This window comes from Sminthopsis crassicaudata, chromosome 6 (genome assembly GCF_048593235.1).
Source record: "Sminthopsis crassicaudata isolate SCR6 chromosome 6, ASM4859323v1, whole genome shotgun sequence".
NCBI lineage: Eukaryota > Metazoa > Chordata > Mammalia > Dasyuromorphia > Dasyuridae > Sminthopsis > Sminthopsis crassicaudata.
Genome location: NC_133622.1, coordinates 148044349 through 148059710, shown reverse-complemented (window position 1 = coordinate 148059710; position 15362 = coordinate 148044349). Strand labels below are relative to the sequence as shown.

Genomic DNA, 15362 nt, shown 5'->3' with positions numbered 1-15362 from the left:
TGTGTGTCTGTGGTCCAATTACAGAGACAGCTAATTCAGAAATGATTCTCACATCAGTAAATAGTTGTTTCCTGTCAGTGTTGTTTATTGTTATATTACTTTGTATTTATCAAATATCAAGATATTTCTGTACAGTCTACAAATTTTTCTCTTTCATTTCATAATCCTAAACCATATTTTAAAATTTAATCTTCTTTTCATTAAAGTCACTTAGTATTAAAGTATAAATACCTAAGTTTGAAAGATCTTGGGTTTTTTTGTAGAATTTTTCTGCTTCATTCATCAGTTAAAATTTAAAATATTATCATGTAAGTGATTTATCTTCATAAGTATTTTTTGTTTTTTGTTTTTTGCATAGGTTCATCATAAACATTGCAAGGTGAGATGAGACAACCTTCCATTTGGTTTCATTTCTAGTAAGAAACATCAATATTGTCATAGTTTAGTTCTTCCAGTAACATCTTCATTTGGTGTTCATTGGACAAAGATTTCACATTTAGAATACTAATGATTCAATGCTGTAGTTTTTTCAGTTATGTTGTGATTATATGAAGGATTTATGATTTTGTCTGATTTGGGAGAGGGAATTTATCTATATCTATATCTTTATATATATACCAAGTGTAGTTTTTTTGGTATATATCCCTATTAAACTTGTTATTCTATCCAATATATTATTCCACTCTGTCAATATCCTTTGATCTCTGATTGTTGTCCTGCATATGATCATAGTAGCTTAGGTATGTGTAGATTATGTGATTTCCACATTTTACAAGCATGCTTCTTCATTCTTCTTCATTCTAAACATTTGTGAACATAAACAGCATAGGACCAAGGATAGAGTCTTGGGACCCTCTGTTAAAGACCTCTTCAATTTGCTGTGATTCCATTAATGACTTGGTCTGATGATTTACTCTCATCTGGTCCCCAGCTTCTTAAACTATGGTTCATGATTTTATATGGAGTGGTGACTGAATGTGGTGACTATGAAATTATGATTTCTTATCGGTAATTTGATTTTATATATTTTATATGCCTATACACTTCAGGTCATATAAGAATTTCTCAGACAAAAAGGGGCATGAGTGGAAAAAGTTTAAGAAGCCCTGATCTAGCCCATTCCCCTCAGTCTTGGTCACAAAAATAGGATAACAGATTTTTTGGAATGTAAATTCCTTTTTTCCCCCTCTTTGGTCATAGCTTTAACCGTGCAAGTAGCAGGCACTTAGTGTTTTGTTCAATTCAGTAATATTTTACTAAGTTCCTCTGTTGGGCAAAGGAATTGGGTTGGGGGTTTGAGGAGGGAGGGAGGGATTTTACCATACAAAGAGAAATAATTTGTATTTACTCTATGTATGATGCATACTCATTTCAGAATGAGAAGTGGAAGCATTAAGAGTTGAGATCAGAATCAGGAATAGGGGATCAGAACAGGGTATGGCAGCTGTCACCTGAGTTGAGCCTTACAGGGAACTTAGAATTCTAAAATTCAGAAGTAAAGGTGGAAATTATTTCAGCTATGGTAGAGAATTCCGCAAAGATGGTTTCTCTCTTCATTTTTGAAGGTACTGAGTTACCTTAAAGATAGCAGATTGACTGTGTCATGTGTAGGAAACAGCAAGGCCTTTTTTGGCTGAAAGAAGAATGCAAGACGAGGAGTAATTTAATACCTTCTGTCTGGAAAGATATAGTCTAAGTCCAGATAGTAAAGTCCTTCAAAGGCTTCACAAAAAGAACTTGCATTTTGTCTTGTGGACAATAGGGAACCATCATTTATCAAATGCTTTATCTAAATATATTTTGCTTTCCTTTTTGTGTCAGGCTAGCAGAACTCCTGTATACATGAGAAATGATCTTAGCATGGCCATAGTTTGTGCCCAAAGCCATGCTAAGATCATTTTTGCTCTTCCTAACTAGTCATACACTACCTTTTCTTTTAATAATGGGCCAGAAGCCAGCTGGATTATTTATTTTAATTTTTCACTGTTTTCAACATGGTTTTTACTGATAGCAATTAAATTTTTGGTTTTCATTTTTGATTTGTTGTTTGTCTTTCAAAGAGGACCAGTGTCATCATGAGACGATGTCTTAAATGGTACAAGAATTGAAGGCAGAGGCAGAGTTGCACAAGGTAGTCAGACTCACTCTCTCTTCCAGTCATCAAAATCTAATGGCAAAACAGAAGTCAAGAATACCGTCAGTGGCCCACAGTACAGTGAGTGACCTTGGTGTCTTTGCTATCTGACCAAGCTCTTAGCGCTACACAGCAGCTGTTTCAGCCTTCTTTGTGGCTATTAGAACAAATTGTCTCTTCTGCCTATTTCATTGGGGAAATCTTCACATACTTGTGCTAGACACTTCTCTATTGGATCAAAGGGTTTTAAGGTCTTTTAGTTCCCTTTAGTTTGGTTTAGCTAAAAGGTTTTACTGGGGTATGAATGACTACAGTCACAAGTGAGGATTGGGTGACAGATACTTAAAAATTTTTTTTTTTGTTTATTAAAGCTTTTTATTTTCAAAACATATGCATGGATAATTTTTAAATGTTGACCTTTGCATAGCCTTGTATTCCAAATTTTCCCCACCTTCCCCCCACCCTCTCCCCTAGATGGCATGTTAAAATATATGTTAAATCCAATACATGTAAACATATTTATACAATTCTTTTGCTGCACAAGAAAAATCAGATCAAAAAGGAAAGAAAATAAATAAGAAAATAAAATGCAAGCAAACAACAACAAAGAATGTTATGTTGTGATGCACATTCAGTTCCCACAGTCCTCTCCCTAGATGTAGATGGCTCTCTTCATCACTGAACAACTGGAACTGGTTTGAATCATCTCATTGTTGAAGAGAGCCAAGTCCATCAGAATTGATCATCGAATATTCTTCTTGTTGTCATAGACAATGATCTCCTGGTTCTGCTCACTTCACTCAGCAGCAGTTCATGTAAGTCTCTCCAGGCCTTTCTGAAATCATCGGCCGTTTCTTACAGAACAATAATATTTCATAACATTCATATACCACAGTTTATTTAGCCATTCTCCAATTGATGGGCATCCATGTAGTTTCCAGTTTCTAGCCACTACAAAAACGGTTGTCATAAACATTTTTGCACATGTGGGTCCCTTTCCCTCCTTTAAGATCTTTATGGGATATAAGCCCAGTAGAAACACTGCTGGGTCAAAGGGTATTCACAGTTTGATAATTTTTTGAACATAGTTCCAAATTGCTCTCCAGAATGGCTGGATGTATTCATAATTCCACCACAACGTATTAGTGCCTCAGTTTTCCCACATCCCCTCCAACATTCATTATCCTTTCCTGTCAGCCAATCTGAGAGGTGTGTAGTGGGATCTCAGAATTGTTTTAATTTGCATTTCTCTGATCAGTAGTGATTAGAGCACCTTTACATTGGACTAGAAATGGTTTTAATTTCTCCATCTGAAAATTGTTCATATCCTTTGACCATTTATCAATTGGAGAATGGCTTGATTTCTTAAAAATTTGAGTCAATTCTCTATATATTTTAGAAATGAGGCCTTTATCAGAATCCCTAAATGCAAAACTGTTTTCCCAGTTTATTGCTTCCCTTCTAATTTTTCTGTATTAGTTTTGTTTGTCCAAAAACTAATATAATCAAAATTATATATTTGGTCTTCAGTTATGAATTTTAGTTCTTCTTTGGTCACAAATTCCTTCCTTTTCCACAGATCTGAGAGGAAATATATCCTATGTTCTTTTAATTTGCTTATAATATCACTCTTTATTTCTAAATCATGAACTCATTTCAACCTTTTGTTGGTATATGGTGTTAGGTGTGGATTAATACCTAGTTTCTGTAATACTAGTTTCCAATTTTTCAGCAGTTTTTGTCAAATAGTGAGTTTTTATCCCAAAAGCTGGGGTCTTTGGATTTGTCAAATACTAGATTGCTATAGTTATTGACTATTTTGTCTTGTGAATGTAACCTATTCCACTGATCAACTACTCTTATTTCTTAGCCAGCACCAAATGGTTTTAATGACCGCTGCTTTATAATATAATTTTAGGTCTGTTATCTTCATTTGATTTTCAAAACATTTTGTTCTTTACATATTCCAAAAAGATTGTTGATTTGATGCTTTTGTGAATTTAAAGCAAAACATCTTAACAAACAAATCCCTACAGTGGACTAGCACTCTTCTCTGATGCAGACCAATTGACACTTTGTGGAATCCAACCCCTAACCTATGAATGAATGCATAAAAAATCATTTTTTAAGAACTTTCAGTATGCCAAGCATTTTGCTAAATAGAAGAGATACAAGTAGAAAAAGCAAAGACAACCTTTGTTTCAATGAAAATCTCACTTTACTTGGAATAAACAACTTACAAAAAGAAAGCTCAGCAGTAGGGCACATAGAAAGGCGGGAACACCTATGGCTACAGTGTTGGGGAAGATGGGCATAGGTGAGAAATCTATTTATATTACATAAATAGATTAGATCAGGACTTCTTCCTTTTTTCATCTGAGAAATTTTTACACAACCCTGGGCATATAGGGCATATATGTATATTAAATTGGTATGCAAATTAAACATTTACTGTTTATAAATCATATTTCACAACTCTCGTATTCAGTTACACAATCCCACATGGGGTTTCAATTCATAGGTTAAGAATCTTTGAGTTAGCTTGATAAAGTCTAGATTTAGGGAACCAAAATAAGATTCAGGTTTCTGGTTGACAGGGAGTTAAATGATAAGGTCTAGTGGCAGGTTCGGGGTTCAGGGAACCAAATGGAGAGTTTTGGAGAACTCCCTTCTGGCGGCGCTTAGATTCTCTGTAAAGGAATTTATGGACCCGAAAACATAGATTAATAAAAGAGTTTTAATTATAGGGATTGGAAAGTAAGGTTAGAAATCCTGAGAGAGGCATAAAGTATTGTTAGGGAAATAGGTGAGGATAAAGAGAGGATAAGAGGAAAAGAATATTATTCCAGCAGGCAGAGGTTTCCATGGCATAGCTTCACATGGCATAGCATGGCATGTTTGGAACCTCTGCAAAGACAGGATTTTAGATTGGCTCTTTTATAATAGGAGCTTTGGCTACCAGTTGAAGGGGGCTCATGGGTGGAGTTTCTGTCCACCGGTGCCAGCATTGGCCCTGATGTCTTTTTACCTTTCAACTTTACTTCCAAACCCCATAATAAACCTCTTCCTAGCTGTGTGACCCTGGGCAAGTCATTTAACCCCAGCCTCAGGGGGGGAAAAAAAAAGCTATTTTGATCATTCTCTAGGAAGTGTTAAGTGTCTGAGACCAGATTTGAACATTTTTTTTTTTTAAAGGTAACAAAAGTATTTTCAAGGCTTGCTCAAATACCCATTAGCTTACAAAATAAATTCTGCTGTAATTATTTGTGTTGTAATTCTGGAAATTGAAAAATGCAGCTTATTTTTTTAGTTTCTCAGTGAGTTTTGTAACATTGCTTATTGTTTCCTTAATATAAGAGCCAAATAAATAAAATTCCTTTTTTTTTTTTTGGTCACTGAATTTGAACTCAGATTTTCCTGACTCCAAGCCCAAGGAGAAAAAAAAGTGTCCAAAATCGTCTATCATAAAATAATTTTTGTTGTCTGGGCAAGTCACTTAATTTCTGTTTGCCCTTAGTTTCCTCAGCTGTAAATCAGGGAAATGAATAGATCTTACCTCTCATAGTTGTTATAAAGCTCAAATGAGGCAATATTTGTAAAGTACTTAGCACAGTGTTTGGTCCATTTCTCTTTTACCCATCATCTTGATTGGAAGTACAGTAGCCACATTTATGCCTGATCTCAACTCCTGGTCTGCAGGAAGTTTGTACCTGCTATGTTCCTCTAAGACAACCAAGACAAGCTGTTGCTCTGAGAGGCTCACTGTATTTGTGCTGAACTTTATGTGATCACCCATTTGACTTTAACCCTACTCCAGCTCAGAACTCCAGAGTTCAGGTAATCCACCAGTCTTAGGTTTTTCCGGCAGATGAGATTAGAGCTTTTGCTACCACATCCAAGACACTCTTTTTCTTGGGATTCCTATTTTCAAGTATTGGGAAATTGGAGACCCAGAGTTGGCAGTTCTTAGGTCATCATCTAGTATGTCTGCATCTCAGAGCTCAGATGTAGAAGTCTTGACAAAATCTGTTCTAGGGATAATTAAAGTGGAGAAGTAGGAGTTGGATGAAGAATTGGAAATAAGTACAGTTTCCTAAGTTTCATATCTTTCCCCTCTTGTATTTTCTTCCTTCCTCAGACCAGGTACAGTCAAATTTTCATTTTTTTGAGGTTGATTAGAGCTAGGTGTTGTTCTAATTAAAGTAAATGAAAAGTAAAGGTTAATTCTCCAGGGATTTATTTATTTATATTCTCTAACGAGAAGCGTGTTAAATCAAGCTACCTTTGTGTGAGTTCTTTTAATTCTCTCAATTCTAGGGGATCCTGCTTCTCCTAATCCAGCCTGAAAGTAAATCATTACTTAATATCATATGGTAAAAATACCCCTTGTCACATTTGCATTTATACTTGAATCTCCCCCTACAAGGAGTAATGTATTAATGCCAAAGGGTATTGATTGGCACATATTTGAACCTAGATGAAAAATACCTTTTTGTTAAGAGTTATTATCTTTCAGTAAAAAAAATTTCAGACCCTATTAGTTCACAGATCATTGTATTGCTTGTCTCAATATGTCACACCTGAATATAGATTCATTAACAAATCTCCTTGAAAAGGTTTGCACTAAAAAAAAATATTTTGGTATGGGGTATGACATGTAAGTCTGCCATATTGGCTTCTTAGAAAGAAAATATTAACAGGGAGTGGGGGAGGGCAAAGGAAGAGGGGGTGAGGATGATGATGAATTTAGAATAGTATGAATAATCATAGGAGAGATCAACATTGCAGGAAATTTTGTTGATTCCTTATAGATTAGGATACCGGAAAAATTTACAAAATTGAATTAAGGTAGAAGTTATGAAAATCTAAATGCCATATTTTATCAGATTTATTAACTTTTATTCAGATAAGTGAAAGAGATAAGATATCACAGATAATTGATTGATCTTTAATTGCCAGCAGTTACTAATGCTTTCATTTAAAATTTCTTAGTCTTTTTGGAAACTAAGGAAGTTTTCCATTTAAGGTGATCGTTTTATTTTTTAAAAATTATCTCAATTTGTTAGTCATCTAGATTTCTTAAAGTATGTCATATGTATGTTGACTATATTTCTTTAATGAAATTATAATATGTACTTTCTTTGTCTTGGTATAGTGCTTCTGGAAGCAATTATGAAAAATGGAAGCACAGCTGCAAATGGCCCACATTGTCGAAAACCAACAAGTGGTGGTGATCACAATAGGCCCAATAGCACAAAGGACACTACATTTGCTGGTGGTGAAAGTGGAAAAGCCTATACCAAAGATCAAGTAGATGGAGTCCTCAGGTATGGAATTTTATAAGATCTTTTTAATATTTTGATTGTGACCACTTGGAAAGTTTAATTTTGGCCTAAAAAGATTCTTCTGTCTCTTTGTAAATAGTAAATGCATATGAAAAATCTGAACTGTTTACATGTATGCTCTATGATTAATTTTCCTTATAAAAACTCATTATGGGCATAACGTGATAGTATGGGATTATGAGTTTCAGATGAGATAAAATGTGGAAAACATTTTACAACTTTGAAGATCTACATATATGTGTTTACTGTTATGATTACTTAAGACTAATAATTTTCCCCAATGATTTGTTTCCCCCCCCCCAATTATATGTGAAAACAATGTGAAGAAAGTCCCATAGTTTTCTATATAATAATGTTATCTACAGGTACACAATTGTATGATGAAAATCTCTCAGAACAAGGATTCAAAGACTGTATGTTATTTAAAAAGCAAGGAGACCTATAGTTGAGTGGAATGGGGGCCCGGAGATGGTAGTAGATGGTGTGAGTTGTTCAAGCCTGGTCTTTTTCTCTTCCAAGGAGTTGTCTATACCTGTCTAGCTTATTCTCTCCTTAATCTCTTAGAATCTGCTTTTACCTCCCTTGGCCACTGCTCTGTCAAACATCAGTGATCACTGATTTGGCCACATATCCAAGGGGTTTTTCAGTCCTCATTCTGTTTACCTTTTTGTATTTTTTGTTACTGCTGACTATACTTTCCTACTGGATCTATCATGTCCTGCCATCAGACACTCCTCCTCTGACAGACCATTTTCTTTTTCCACTACAGTTTTTTGCTTTTCTTCCCTCCTTGAATCAATTTGTACCATTCTCCTCTCTTCTCTCATTCTCTCCTTTGGCATTTTTGATACATTCCCTGATTTCAGTGAACATAATCTAAGGAAAGGATTCCATTCTTGACTTCTTTTGTGAACATGTCCTCATATTTCTAAAATATGATTTTCCAAAATCTAAAATTTCCAAAAATAAAACACATGTAGGTATTTCTGTTCATGTGTCACACCAGCATTTCAAGTATAAGCAAGAAATTGAACTCAATATTTTTTCCCCACAACTTGAGCTGCCTTTCAAGTATTACTCCTTTTGTCTGATAACCACTTCATCTGTCATAATCAGAGGATTTACTGATGCTTTCCTTTTTGTCCTGTTTAATGTGCAACTTACTTACTAGGCCTGCCAATAAGCTGACCTCCATTCTTTCCATGTGCCAGTCTACCCTGTGTATATTGCTACCAAAATAATTTTCCTTACATGTAGATCACTGTTCCCATCAACTGTATCTTTCCTCCTGAATAAAATGCAGACTCCTTCACCTGGTATCCAAGACTTGGCCACAATATGTCTTCACCTTGCTTTTCAAATCTTTTTTCATATTCTTAGCCAATTTGGGTTGTTTTCACTCCCTCTTTCAGGCTTCCATGCTTTTGATACTAATATTTCTTATGTTGAGAATGCCCTCCCTCCCTTTGTCCAGCCTGTTTGTTTTGCTTTGAAGATCTACTTTACTACAAAGGAAAAAATGAGATACTGCTTTCTTTCTCCATGAATTTTTGATGATCCCATTGCCTATAAACCCCTTGAGGCCAAATATTGTATCTTATTTCTGCTTTAAATCTACTCTCTTTCCACCACTCTCTCCCACTTATTCCTACTCCCTGATTCTCCATTGATCAAATTTCCTGGCTCTTCATAGCATTAGGCATTTAATAAGTGTGTGGATATTTTTCATAAACAGAACTGATTTCCAAGGTTCACTTTCATTCCGTTAATTTAGTCATAAGCTATATGTTGTATAGACTTAAAATAACCAAACACTTTAGTGATGGATTTTTGTTTTGTTTTGTTTTTTGTTTCACATGTTCACAAGGGATTTTTCTGAAGAAAGAATTGTTATCCTGTTGGTTAGCTGATTGTTGCATGATTATGCAAGCCAATTGCTCAGGGAGAAGCAATGCAATAGTTTTCCATTAGTTGCATAAGTTATACACCCTGAATGGTACTGGTATAGAAAGTCTAATTCTCTGAAGTGATGTGCTTTTCATCACCTTTGAGTTGAAATGCATCTGAAATGAAGCTTAGAAAGAGTAAGATTTTAAAACTTTTAAAAAGAGTTTTCCTACTTTACAATTTAAAAATGCATCACATTCTCTTTGTACATATATTGTATTTAATTTATACTTTAACATGTATTGGTAAACCTGCTATCTGAGGGAAAGGTTGGGGGGGAAAGAAAGGGAAAAATTGGAACAAAAGGTTTGGCAGTTGTCAATGTTGTAAAATTACCCATGCATATATCTGGTAAATAAAAAGCCATATTAAAAATAATAATAAAGGAAGTAGGAAATGGTAAAAATAAAAAAAATTAAATATGCATTATAAAAAAATACATCATATATGAACATGATTTAAATGGCTAATATGAAATCTTTTAAGTAGAACATCATCATAATTAGCATTTAAACATCATTTTCAAAAATGGTAATTGGTGGGTTATTTAATCAGCTAAAAATTTAGATTTTTTAAAAACTTTTAACATTACAAATAAAAATCAACCCATATATTGTTCAGGGGGGGAAAAGTTTAATCAGAGCTTTCCAGGAGTAAGAAAGCATTTCACTACTTCTGTTATACATTTCATAAAGTTTGAATGTAAATTTAACAGTAGTTAGTTTTAAATAAAAATATTATTTTAAGATTTAAAGACATTATAAGCTGTAAGTAGCTCAAAATTACTAAGGCTTTTGAGGCATCCTGTGTAATTATCAAATTGATTAATTCTTGCTCATCATCTACATGAGAAAACTTAAATTTTTCTTTTTTGTTTTTATGTTAAGATATAGCACACCCAGTATTTCACTAAATTTTTGTAGAGTACAAATATTATTTTCCATATTTTGCACATAAGCACACTGAGATTCTAAAAAGTCTTGTTCATGATTACAAAGCCAATATGTATTTTAGATTAGAATCAAACACAAGTCTCATGACTCCAGATTGAGCACAATAATAATTCTTCTTACTGTTATATTAAATATGAAAGTTAGTATATTTGAGCAAGATATTGAGATTATAGCTTGAAATCTATGCTTTTCAACTGTTTGAAAGTGAAAAAAGTATATATTTTAGAACTGAGTTAGGCAAGAATTTGAGGATGTTAATTGTAAGCACTATTTTTTTCCAAACTCTGACCTCTAATTTATGGTGAAATTTTCAGGACAAAGAGGATGTGGTAGAATACCCACTAGAAATGAGTAAAATGCCTCCCTTGCCTTTGCTCATTGTGATCTGCTGTGACTACCCCTTTTAATTTTAACATTATTTACAGATATCTCAAGTTTTTCCACCTGAATTTTCAGCTTTATGGTATCTCTGTTGAGAAAGTTAGCTTCCCGAGTGACCCCTCTTTGTCCAGTGTTTGTATTCAAGAAATGGAGACTTATTTTTATATCAACAGGAAAACAGAAATACATAGATACATATACTTATAAGTAGAAGTAATTTTGGAGGTCACTGAGTCCATCCACAATTCCCTCACTTTATGGGGTTAAATTTGAATCTAAGTCTAGTGCTCTGTCTCAAAGTACTAAGGTGCCTCTAAAACATATCAGACATAAATCTGGCAATTAGCAGCTACATAAAAGGCATTCTTAAGTAGTTTCTAATTGCCAGATTTAGCTCTGATATTTGATTTATCCAATATCTCTGCTATATACATCTTCATTGCCATGGATAAGTAAGAGTCTCCTGTAGGTGTTTTTGAGAATTAAATTCTTCATATTTTTAACATTAAAAAAAAGACTTTCTAAAAAGTTTTTGTATTTTTGAAAGATCAGAGAAGAGGCCTCAGAAGCCCTCTGAAATCTCCTCTGTGACTGATAGCATAAATGCCCTCTATTTGCTCACTGTCTGAAGAGCTCCGTGGAGGAACAAGTCCATTCATTGCCTTTAAAGATGACCCACTCCATGGAGGCACAGGTCTGACCTCAAAGTCCTTTTCCCCTCACTTCTAAATAGGCCTTTGCAGCTCTGCATACTGCTCTGGCTTTTTCCCCATGGAGCCATATGAAACAGGTATGCTACCTTCTCCACAGGACAGGCCTTCAGATACCTGAGGACCAGTTATATACTTTCTCTTCTCTGCACAAAATATTGCCAGCTTTTTAAATTAATCCCTATATGATAAATTCTTTCAACCAATTTTCATATGACATAGTAAAGATCACAGAGTTTAGTTGTTGTTTATCCTTCGTTCTCAAGGGGGACCATGACAAAGGACTATGACATTTTTTTTAGGTGATGCTATGACATTCAAGTGAATCGGTTATTTAAGTGAGGGGAGGGCTGGGCAAAGTCACCTGCCTCACTTTCTCCTCCAGAGTCATCTGGGTCCTGTGGCCAGATATAGATCAAGAAAAGAGATGGCCCTTGGTACAGTGAGAGACTGTGTTCTTTTTAAGCTAAGGTTTTCCGCAAGTCTCAGTTTGACTGAGGCTGCACCCATTCAGTGACTCAGGATAAGTAGAAATTGAGGTAAAGAATCTCCTCTTTTGCCTAGTCCAAAAAAATCTAAATGAATGAATGAATCTTAAAATTCTACCCCATCTTCAAACTTAATATTGCTAGGATAGGAACAATGACTTAAAAAAAAAAATAAAAGCTTTATTCAGGCTTTTCACTTTATAACCATTTCAGACATGTGACTCCTTCCCAGCTCTCCTACCACACTTTTCCTTTCATCTTTCCCTAACAAAGAAAAACAACTGAGTAAACCCATCTGGGAAATGACTTTTTCTGCCTCTTTCTATTTCTTTAGTTCCTATCTCAGCCTAGAGGAAGAATATTCATTTCCTCATCTTTTCTTTAGACCCAAGATTGTCCATCGTAGCTATTTTGATTTTCTGAATTACTTTTTAAAAAATTTCTTATGGCATAATGATAATTTATTACATTAATAACTAATAAAATATTTTGATATTCTCCAATTGAAAACTACTCACTTTTGGACATTATTTTGCTAGGATAGAAAATAATGTTACATATTTAACATGTATTAGACTACTTGCCATCCAGGGGAAGGGATGGAGGAAGGAGGAGATAATTTGAAACAGAAGGCTTTGCAAGGGTAATGTTGAAAAATTACCCATGCATATGTTTGTAAATAAAAAGCTTTAATTAAAATAAATAAGTAAATAAAAATAGTGTTAGAAATATTTTGTTAGATTTTGGGATTTTCTATCTATGACTTTTTTAGGATGGGATTGCTTTGTGGAGGAATATGAATGTTTAACCTTCCATAATTTGTCTCTATAATTCCAAATTATTTTCTACTACTGTGCCAGTAGTTGTATGTCTCTTTGTAGAAGTCCCTCCATTTTAGTAGATAAAGGATAAAACCTTACCATTATTTTAGTTGCATTTATCTTACTGTTATTTTTTTAAATGTTACTAGTTATTTTAAAAAATAGCATGTTACTGTTATGTTTTGTTTTTATATCATCATCATTATAATTAGGATTATAGCACCAGTTATGTCAGGTACTATGCTAAGCTCTTAAAATCAATTTATTATTTGATTGTCATAACCTTGGGAGATAGATGATTTTAACTATTTTAAAGTTTTTTTGGGTTTTTTTTAATAATAGCTTTTTATTTTTTAAAATACATGCAAAGATAGTTTTCCACATTCACACTTGCAAAAAATTGTGTTCCATATTTCTCCCCCTCTTCATCTTCCCCCCTTTCCCTAGACTATAAGCATTTCAATATAGGTTAATAAACCTGCACAATAATTCTAAACATATTTCCACATTTATCATGGTGCACAAGAAAAATCAGATTAAAAAGGGGGGAAAATGAGAGAGGGGGAAAAAAAACCCAAGCAAGCAAACAACAAAAAAAGTGAAAATATTATATTGTAATCCACGTCTCCATAGTCTTCTCTCTGGATTCAGATGGCTCTTTTCATAAATCTATTGGAATTAGTTTGAATCATCATCTTGTTGGAAAGAACTAAGTCCATCACTTAACTGTTCTACAGGTGAGAAAACTGAAGCAGATAGATTAATGAACTTGCCCAAAATCACCCAGCTAGTAAATGTCTCAAGGTACTCAGATCTTCTAGCCTCCAGCCTCAGCTGTCTCCACTGCGCCACCTAGCTGCCAAATATATCACCTACATTTCTCAAAGTATTCCCCAGAAAAAAAGATAGGTGGGTGGGTGTTGGGGGGGCCCGGGTGTTGGGGGGGCCCGGGTGTAGGGGACACATTTAGCTAAACTAACTAGCACATTTAAAAAATGAAGCATTATTTGTAGGCTTCTCCACCCATAGTTTCCTACCTCTGTAGAGAAGGAAGGGGAACTCCTTTACATCTCTCTTCTTTATGGCCAAACTTGGTCATTATAATTTCATAGCATTTAGTTTCACTTCCTGTTCCTTCTACATTTTAAAAATTGTTATGTATATTGTTTTTCTCATTCAACTTATTTTGGTTTGTATTCTTGCATATACTTTTCCTATGTTTCTCTATACTGAAAGGGTGTAGTTATCCATCACTTTCGATGTTTCTCATAGCAGAATAATATTCTATTACATTGTCCTTTATCATTTCCTAAACAATTGGCTTCTCTTTTGTTCCTTGCTACCATAAACATGGCTGATATAAATAGTTAATGTATGTGAAACCTTTCTTATCAGTGGCTTCATTGAGATGTACCCAGCATGGAATTTCTGGGTTAAAGGATTTGAACATTTTACTGTACGTAATTCCAAATTGCTTTCCAGAATGAATGAACCAATTTGTATTAATTAATCATCCAATTTGGATTAACATTTGTGGCTTTCTATCATCCCTACAACATTTCCATCTTTTGTCATTTTTGCCCATTTTCTGAGTATTTTTTTTTTAAATAGTGGTTTTGATTCAGAGCGTATGATGTTTTTAGTAGTTTTGCAGCACTCTTAACTAACTGTTAAAAGTGTTCATATCTTTTGACCATTTGTTTATTGGGGAATGGTTTTTGACCTCATACTTTTTGGATGAATAGTAAATCTTAACAAAGATATTTGATAAAAAGATTACACCACCCTTTGAATAGTTTTCATTTTCCCTAACTATATGGAATTTATTTAGCCTTTTTAATTTTAATGTAGTCAAATTTGAATGCTTTCTCTTTTTCTGATTCTTTTTTTTTGGGGGGGAGAGGGCATCTAAGCAGTTTCTCTTAGCTAGACTTGTGTGTCATCTGTTTTTAAAATTGTATAACATTTCCTATTTATGCCGTGTATTCTTTTGGAATACTTTTTTTTTTTTTTTTTTCTGGTATAGGAGGTCATTCTAAGCTTATTTTCTCCCCAAATCCCAAGTTTCACAGCAAATCCTTCCCCCTAGGAATTTGTTGTTCTATTCTAAACACTAATCAATTTTTGTTTCATATTTTTGTTTATATTGTCTGTCCCACTGGCATAGTTTTTCTATTTGAGCTTACCTTAAATAGTTTTGATAATTGTCATTTTATGTTATAATTTCAGATATCCTTTTAATTCAATTTTTTTTTAACTCTTTCTCTTGAAACTCTAGAGCATTCTGGTTTTCAAATTATTTTTGCCCTCTGTTGTTTGATATAACAATAAATTAGTGACATTATTTGGGTAGTTTTTAATCAAATTAGCACAGCTCTTCCATGTGCATTTAATTTCCTTGCAGGAATTATCTATACTTATACTCAGGCTATCACTGTTTCACTTTATTCCCTTGTCAATCTTGAACCTGTTGTCAGCTACTTTGAACATTACACTGCTCTCCACTCTTGAACTTCTTCAGTTTCCCTCCTCTATCTCCCAAATCTCCTCCTGCCTAGCTTATCTTTGCTATTCAGTCTCTCT

The 15362-nt window shown here is 34.1% G+C and overlaps 1 protein-coding gene across 3 annotated transcripts in view; it reads left to right on the top strand.

Moving 5' to 3' along the window:
• Positions 1 to 15362, top strand: part of DNAJB14 (DnaJ heat shock protein family (Hsp40) member B14) — a 67375-nt gene that overhangs the window by 21794 nt on the left and 30219 nt on the right. The window contains exons 1-2 of one of the 3 annotated variants that reach the window (XM_074276638.1): positions 357 to 379; positions 7290 to 7461. The exons of 1 other annotated variant lie outside the window; for it this stretch is intronic. In XM_074276638.1, coding sequence (XP_074132739.1) covers positions 7307 to 7461 — 155 coding nt within the window. In that variant the 5' untranslated portion in view covers positions 357 to 379; positions 7290 to 7306. Of the gene's footprint in view, positions 1 to 356; positions 380 to 7289; positions 7462 to 15362 lie in introns of those variants that run through there. One more of the 3 variants, XM_074276637.1, reaches the window with a different exon arrangement.